The sequence below is a fragment of the Drosophila suzukii genome, chromosome 2R (genome assembly GCF_043229965.1).
Source record: "Drosophila suzukii chromosome 2R, CBGP_Dsuzu_IsoJpt1.0, whole genome shotgun sequence".
Classification (NCBI taxonomy): domain Eukaryota; kingdom Metazoa; phylum Arthropoda; class Insecta; order Diptera; family Drosophilidae; genus Drosophila; species Drosophila suzukii.
Window position 1 is genome coordinate 560,888 of NC_092081.1, and position 8,182 is coordinate 569,069.

An 8,182-nucleotide genomic window follows, 5' to 3' on the forward strand; every position below is an offset into this window, starting at 1 on the left:
CACGCTCACTCTAACGCCCACAAATGGCCTAAGCCTGTGCCCCCACAATTTTCATGCTAGAAAAATATGTTAACTGAAATGTATTAGTCTCGTCAATACCTATCGATTGACTCCAAAAAAAGTTTGCCACGCCCACTCTAACGCCCACAACGCCTAAATCTGTCTACCGCCCACATAACCATATACTAAGATCGCGGGTAGGTGGCGCATTTAAATCTTGCTTTACTGCTTGCATATCTCCATTTCTTCGGTCCCTTTATCTGAGTAACGGGTATCTGATAGTCGAGGTACTCGACTATAGCGTTCTCCCTTGCTTTAGAAATTTCAGTTGTATAGTTTTGTGTATCCCCATTTTCAAAGACATGTTAATACTTACTAATACGAACGCAATCCCCCTTACGGAATTTACTTGCAACAAATATTTTCAGGTGTTTATAAGATGTTTGTAATATTTGTTTTTCACTGGAAGTATGGACACTACTTGGACTCATTTGTATACCCGTTACTCGTAGAGTAAAATGGTATACTATCACACCGCTCAATAAGTTCCCGGCCTAACAAAGAAAAACACTTTTTTTTTGAAAATTTTGTTTTATTCATCAATACAGTTTCCATCTACGGCTATACACTCAGTCCAGCGCTTCTCCAACCTTTCTATGCCATTTTTGTAGAAAGATGAACTTTTACCCTCAAAATAGGTCTCAGTATCGACAATCACCTCTTCATTTGATCGATATCTCTTGCCTTGGAGGTGCTTTTTGAGATATGAAAAAAGCCAGTAGTCACTGGGGGCCATATCTGGAGAATAAGGTGGGTGCGGCAGAAGTTCGAACCTCAATTCACTCAATTTCACCATTGTTGCCATAGACTTGTGGCATGGTGCATTATCCTGGTGAAACAGTGGTTTCTTCTTGGCCATATGTGGACGTTTTTCCTTGATAACGCGATCCAATCGATCCAGCAGTTTTATATAATTTTCGCTGTTTATTGTTTTACCTTATTCCAGGTAGTCTATAAATAAAATCCCATGTGCATCCCAAAATACAGAAGCCATAACCTTACCCGCCGATATTTGTGTTTTGGGACGCTTCGGACGGCTTTCACCGGCTACCACCCACTCAGAAGACTGACGACTGGATTCTGGAGTATAGTGGTGTATCCAGGTTTCATCCATGGTTACGTAACGGCGAAAAAAATCGGTCCTATTGCGCTTCAACATGCTTAAACACGTCTCGGAAGCATCGATGCGTTGATGCTTTTGGTCCGGTGTTAGCAATCGCGGCACCCACTTCGAGCAGAGCTTTCTCATGTCCAAATGTTCATGTAATATCGTAAACACACTGCCTTCCGATATCTTTGAGGCATCAGCTATCTCCTTTAATTTTAATTTGCGATCGGCCAATACCATTTTTCGGATTTTTGCCACATTTTCTGGCGTAACTGCTGTTCTTGGGCGACCACTGCGTTCAGCGTCTTTGGTGTCCACACGACCACGTTTAAATTCATTGTACCAATCTTTGATGGTTGATTTTCCCGGAGAAGAATCTGGGTAATGTTTATCAAGCCAAGTTTTTGCTTCTACTGTATTTTTTCCTATCAAAAAACAGTGCTTAATCAGGACACGAAACTCCTTTTTTTCCATATTGTAGAAAAACCCAAAGGTTGTATTACTTAAAAATTTGTAACTTAAAAGCACGTGGTCACAGAGTTGTATAATTTTTACACAGAGCTTATGATAAGAATAAGAATGAACGGTATAATCAATTCGGACGTAAACTCTTTATTTTTTTTTTTAAACAACTCTCCACTAGCAAAGTTACTTATGGTTTTGCTTTAAGTACATTTCGGTATTTTTCAAAGTTGTGTTTAAAAGTTCAGGGATTTCAAATATTGATTTAAAAAAAAACTTAAGTGGCATTATGCAAATAGTTGCCGACTTGGAAGATAATGTAGGATTACCCTGAATGACCTTTTCAGCAATTGTTGTTAGAATAGTCTTGTCGGTTGGTTCCTCGTACAAATGGAGTTCTTTTAACATTTTGAATAATAAATGGATTTTTGCAAAAATTTAGAATACAATTTAAATCTTCATTATTTTCATTATTGTTTAATGTTTTTTCAATTGCAGTGGATGCTGATAAAAATAAACTAGAAATCATTTTTTGAACTTTAAGAACTTGATTCCTGGGCATGAAACTTTCTTGGTACAGGTTTAGAGATAAATGTAACGCTTGCTTTTTTAAATGTTGGATAGTATTTGGAATATTGATGCTTTTTAAATCAAGATCTGGCAAGGTATTTTGATTTATGTGGGCTGATGTATGTTGTTCCAACATAAATGTTTGAAATGAACAACCGGCCATTTCATCAGATTTTAAAGTAACGCTTTTACATTTGTGCGTTTTTTCAAGGTGCACTCTAAAGTAAAGTTGTAAAGTTTTGATTACATCTTTCTAGCTTACACTCTAACTTTAAAAAAGTAGTGGGTAATACATGGTCATCTTTTAAATGGCGTATTAATAAAGTAGGAGATACAAAGTCTTTATGACACTTAAAACAAAAATACATTTTGCTAGTTACTTCTGAATGTCGTTGAAAGTATTAACAAGGCTGATTAGACTGACAGATTTTTTATATATATATCTAGACACTCAATAAAAGACCCACATTTTAGCAGGACCTTGTTAAAGCTGATGTAGAGTCCACGGATTTCATCTGGAGATAGTCCTTCGACGATAATGAATGGTTGCAGACTTTGACCAGCGTTATAATATTTGTTGATCACTGCCTCCATTTGCCTCTGGTAGTCGTTTAGAGTTGGCAAACATAAAACCAGACTCTCTTGAGCGTCGAGTATGGTTGCTTTCCTCGTCCTTTTTCCAGATTCGGATGGAAACCTAGTAGTCGAAGGCAATATGGCTACTAAAAGAATGGCGTAAATGTAGTCCTGAGCATTTGTAACGTTAATTTTTAATATACCTAAAGGAAATATTAAAAGGCAATTTACAAACCTATATTTTCAGTTGACGAGCCAGAAAGGAAAAGATTTTTGCAGTAAGCATTCGTAATTTTTTTTATAATGAGCTTCGATATGCTTCTTGAAAAATGACCACTTTGCGAAAAGTAGGTTTCCCTTCGAAGGGTAGGGAATATCAAAATCAATTTTGATCTGCAATTATAATATATAAACATAAAAATGCAATTATAGGACAATCTAAAATTACCAGTTCGTCAGCTTTCGGATGAGCAAATTTTGACCATTCTGTTAAAAACTCCAAGCTGCCCTTTGTCTTCAAATCCTTCTGACGGGAGTGATAAGTCTTTCGCCATTTATCAATGACTCCAGCCCAATCGTCTCCGTCTCGAATAAGAGCGGCCTTGTAAGCAATACAAATTATTGGATCTACTTCAATAAGTGAGTTCAAATTAGGAAAGCACGGCGTTGAAGGCCTCGACGGAGACGAAGAAGCTTGGAGCTTACGTTTTTTGTAGATTTGCTTTTGTACCGGGAAAACAACCGCCCCGCAGCATTATTTCTGTTCTTCCTTGGAATGTAATAAAAATCCTGTGATGTAAAAAGTAAAAATATTTTAAAGTCGCCTTTATACTAGTTTGCAGCTATTGCTATAAATAATGTTTAGAATTACTTTCAGTTGACTTTCGCATGGAAATGATTCACAAATTTCTTGAAATAATTGGTTAAACTGCCAATCCTTAAGCACTGTCTGAGAGAAAATGACTTCTTCTATAATAATGTCAATCAAGCCATATCTATGAAAATCCGTTAATTTCTTATTTTTCCTATAGTGCTCAATAATTGAATTCCCTTTTGATGTTTCTTGTAATAATAAGACCAAGTCCTGAAACAACTTAAAATTAAATATATAGTCTGTATAGATAATTAGTATTTTACCTTATTAAGAACTTTTGATTTCGAAATGTTCACAAATGTTGTTTGTAGGGACGTACTTGGAGTAGAACTATGCTCTGTCTCTGCTTGAGCTCCAAACTAATGGAATTTTCAAACAAAACAACGAAAGTGTGTCGTTTGCAGACAGCTTTTTGGGCGTGTTATTTTATGTGTACGTACCTCCTTTTTCCATTCAGAAAGCCGTGCTCTGAAAAGAGCCCTAAGACCTATCGGCCCGATAGCTGACTTGATGTCGTCCTCGGTAAGGTGCTGGAGACTTGCAAAGGTCACTTGCGATTCTGAGAAAAAAACATACATGTATTAAAATAAGTATGTACTCACACTTTTTTAAGGTGGCTGAATAGCTTTGCTATGGAAGACTCTAACATACGATTTTATATATTTCTTTCAACATCTACTCACCTTTTAAATATGTAAATGCTGCAAGAATCTCTCGTTGTTCTAAGAACTCCAGCAGCTTAGAGTCGTCGTCCGTCAACACTGTGTGGGCTTCGCTTTCTTGTTAAATTAAACTATATCTAAAGTGATTCATTTAAATTGAACCTTTATTTACTACTTACCGTCGTACTCGCACGTAAAAACGTTCACACTTAAATTTGTATCCATCTTGGCCACTTTGCACAATAAACAAACTCAACAATGTGGCGAAAAATTATCGATTGCGATAGACTTTAACGCGTCTATCGCAGCTTTTTCGTGAACGGCGTTCGATATCTGAGAACATTTTTCGCAATTTGGAACCAAGTTGTTCGTCGGTAGAAATTTTTACCAACACCGTTCGATTTTCGTGAACAAACGTTCGAAATGTGAGAACTAAAAATGGAGAACGGATTGTTCGCATTTCATGAAAAATGTTCTTGATTTTTTTCGTTCTTTTTTTTCTGGGTGTAGGTAACGCATTTCAATCTCGCTTTGCTGCTTGCATATATCCATTTCCCTTTGGTCCCTTTAGCTGAGTAACGGGTATCTGATAGTCGAGGTACTCGACTATAGCGTTCTTCCTTGTTAATATTTAAATATTCTCTCCATGGCTTGAGAAACATCATTTGCATTTTTCGACCTTAATGCCTCACCCCAAGCAAATTTCGAAAATGTGTCTAAGCCAGTCAACACGTATTGGTACCCATCATTAGATTTTGAAAAGGTTCCTATTTCAACCAAATCTGCTTGCCACAGATCGTTTATACCCCTTGTAAACACTCGTCTTCATTGAAAGTTTTTTCGATTACGTATTTAAATATATAGTCCTCAATGCTTTTAATCTTTTCCACAGTTTTGGAAAAACTTTGGTCAGCGGTGTCTGCCCTCGTATTATACAATTCAATTTTATTTTCTTAGCTTGAAATTTTCGAGAGTCGACGATTAATATTTTGAGTTATAATTTTTCTTAAAGCTTCTCCCAACCCTCCGATGTTCCTATCAGTATATGTATTGTTTCGTTGCTAGATCATCGTTGTCTAAAAGTTTAGTTCCGTTTTTAATACGTTTATTTTGAGCATTTGATTACCGTGCTCATCGATGAATAATCCCTCAGTATACTTAACACGTATTTTCAAATTTTATGATCGTTCCTTATCAACAGAAAAATGTCCAAGCTTGTCGACAGACATGATCTTTACAAGTGTAAAACATATTTGCACTTCTCATTTATACACATTAAAATATAATGCTTTCCTCACACAATTCCTCTAATACCCCTCTCATATATTTGATAGTGGTCTTTTGGGAAATTAGTTTTTTCGTTTCTTAATTCCTTTCTCCTTACTATAGGGCTTGAGAAGAATCCATAACCCTTTCTATAGGGTTTGAGATATAATCCTTCTCCTACAGAAACACTTTCAATTTTCCTGTTGTGACGTTTCTTCTTCTTAGAACCTGTTGATTGATTAGATGATTTATGTGCAACTTTAATTGCACTCATATTGTCGAACGGCTTTTGTTTTTTAATGTCTTAGTAGCAACATTAACAACAGTCGAAAGGTTTGTCTTCTTCATTTTATTCTTCATTATCTTTTTTCCCCCTTTCTTTTCTGTTTTATTCAATCCCATCACAAATTTGTTCTTGGTTTTCATTATATTTGTAACAAAGTATGCTGCTGCTTTTTCACCAAGACTGATATCTGGTGCCTTGACAATTAGTATGGTGTATTCCCTATGACGTTCACTCAATGCCTTGTTTTGAGAAGCAAGCTTCATCCAATGGGATTATTCCTTAAACACCGCTTTCCAAGCGTTTCTGTAACATATGCCCGGTCCTCAAAAATGATATCCCGGCATATGGGCTTCAAACGGTAATGTTTTCATTAGCTTATCGACAAGACAACCACCGTGTTTACAAATTAAAAAAAGAATGAAACTTTTCCCTTTTTTTTGATAGTTAACATTAACACTGAACATTAAAGTACATTAAGTACATTAAATTAAAAGATGCGTTTAATAAGCCAAGAACAAAAAATCGTAGCTAGAAATAACAACAATGAAAACGAGAAAAATCTACCGCCACGACATAGTGCTCTCTTACCGTACACAATAAAGGCTCTAATTGTCTCGAATTTTGTCCCAATGGATTGAAATTCGAAAATGTTTATATATTTTCAAAAGGTTTATATCAACCTAAATGTGACTACTTAGTCAGTCGATTAAAGGAATTGGATATCATACATTCTTCCATAATGACGGTGTACTAGACCCCAGTGAAGCCAACAACAATTCCATTATGATATTCGATGACGTAGCATGTGAAAAACTAGATAAATTAAGATCTTATTTTTGTATGGGTCGACATAAAAATATTGACTCTTTTTAATTATGTCAAACATATAGTCATATACCGAAACATCTGATTCGTGACAATGCCAACTTTATTATAATGTTTAAGCAAGATTATTTTGAATATGCGGCATATATATCAGGACCATATTAACACTGATATGAATTATAAAACATTTGTGAAAATTTGTAAAAAATGTTGGGAGGACAAGCACAAACTCCTATTAATAAGCAATGATAACGAAATGGATAACGGAAGATACAAAAAACAATTTGATCAATTTTTTATGATTTAAGGAGCAATTTCAATATAAAGCTTGGTTAGATACTTACAAACCCACAGTTTATCAAGAGATTTCAATATGCCTAGATCACTTGCATTATCCTTGAATGGAAATAGTTCCTGTTCGTAACCAAGGTTACTCGGCTCGGTCTAACCAAGGTTGCGCAGCATGGGTCAAACGCACACGACACCCAACACGACGGAGTTGTAAGTTATCAACGAGCGGACATATAATCAACGCATCTTATACGGAACACCGACCAGGCAATACAATATAGTGCAGACGCTGCAAGTTTGTGACGTTCGTTCAAGACTCAGCGTACCAGACCCGGAAAACCAACGGTGCTCCGTTCGGTCAGGACTCAGCGCAACAGCCCAACGTGCGGTATATTGCTGATATTGCAGCCTGGATGACCGGTCAACAGTCAGCGAACTACAACCAGGTCAACCCAAGTAGAGGAGCAGCCACAACACAGATGCACTACATAGCAGATATTTTATACACCCAAATTCCGGGTCAGAATAGTATTCAAGCTCTGATCAACAGCTCAATAAAGTTAGTTACATATCTAATTTCCACTCGACTCATTACTTCTATTATCGGCTTAGCCTCGTTAACCCACCTCAGCAGAGTTCATATATCGCCTGTGGTCCGGGACCGTACTAACCATAGTTACCCGTGTCACGACGCAATCGTTCTGTCATACCTAGCGTCCCCATGCCCACGACAAGCTACTGAGTGCTTGTCCCGCAGAGTGATCTACAACATTGTCTACTCCGGTTAGACACGAACATTCGATAACCCACCCCAGCATAGTTCATATGTCGCCTGTGGTTCGGCACCGTGTCGCGAAGCGATCGTCCTGTCATACCAAGCGTCCCCGTGCCAGCGGCAAGCGCTCAATACAGCCCATGTCCCGCGGAGTGACCCAAAAAATTGTCCACTCCGGTTAGACACGAACATTGGTGACCCCGACGTGATCCTTTACCAACAAGGGATCACACTTCAGCAACCGCCTTCCACTTAGGCAACGCACAGGTCGGTTTGAACAGGTAAGAAGTCCTTACACAGTTGCCTGTCAATCCTATCTTAAGAACCGCAGTCAGCTAAGTGCCACAGAGGTAATACCTTACAACAACTTGCACTATGTCAACCTCCTTCAAAGAGAAAACAGACCAAAGCAGAATCGACTTACTCA

At 37.4% G+C, this 8,182-nt stretch overlaps 1 protein-coding gene and 1 long non-coding RNA gene across 2 annotated transcripts; both read right to left on the minus strand.

Annotated features, from left to right (window-relative positions):
* Positions 1-592: 592 nt before the first annotated feature.
* On the minus strand, positions 593-2,794 carry LOC139352588 (histone-lysine N-methyltransferase SETMAR-like). Its single transcript, XM_070995257.1, has 3 exons — positions 2,668-2,794; positions 1,063-1,545; positions 593-996 (listed from the first exon to the last, which is right to left on the minus strand). Exons 1-3 carry the CDS (start codon positions 2,792-2,794, stop codon positions 593-595), a joined length of 1,014 nt encoding a protein of 337 aa, XP_070851358.1.
* Positions 2,795-3,017: 223 nt separating this feature from the next.
* Positions 3,018-6,404, minus strand: LOC139352505 (uncharacterized). Its single transcript, XR_011603716.1, has 5 exons — positions 4,091-6,404; positions 3,914-4,009; positions 3,648-3,860; positions 3,225-3,565; positions 3,018-3,169 (listed from the first exon to the last, which is right to left on the minus strand). It is a non-coding gene; the product is annotated as an uncharacterized lncRNA (long non-coding RNA).
* Positions 6,405-8,182: the final 1,778 nt, after the last annotated feature.

Excerpts from the sequence above, each read along its gene's own strand:
- LOC139352588 (XM_070995257.1), bottom strand. The coding sequence starts at position 2,794 with ATGGAGGCAGTGATCAACAAATATTATAACGCTGGTCAAAGTCTGCAA. Across the intron at positions 1,546-2,667 it reads TAACAAGGTCCTGCTAAAAT|ATTCTTCTCCGGGAAAATCA; the intron begins GTGGGTCTTTTA and ends AACATTACCCAG. Across the intron at positions 997-1,062 it reads CAAAACACAAATATCGGCGG|GTAAAACAATAAACAGCGAA; the intron begins GTAAGGTTATGG and ends ACCTGGAATAAG.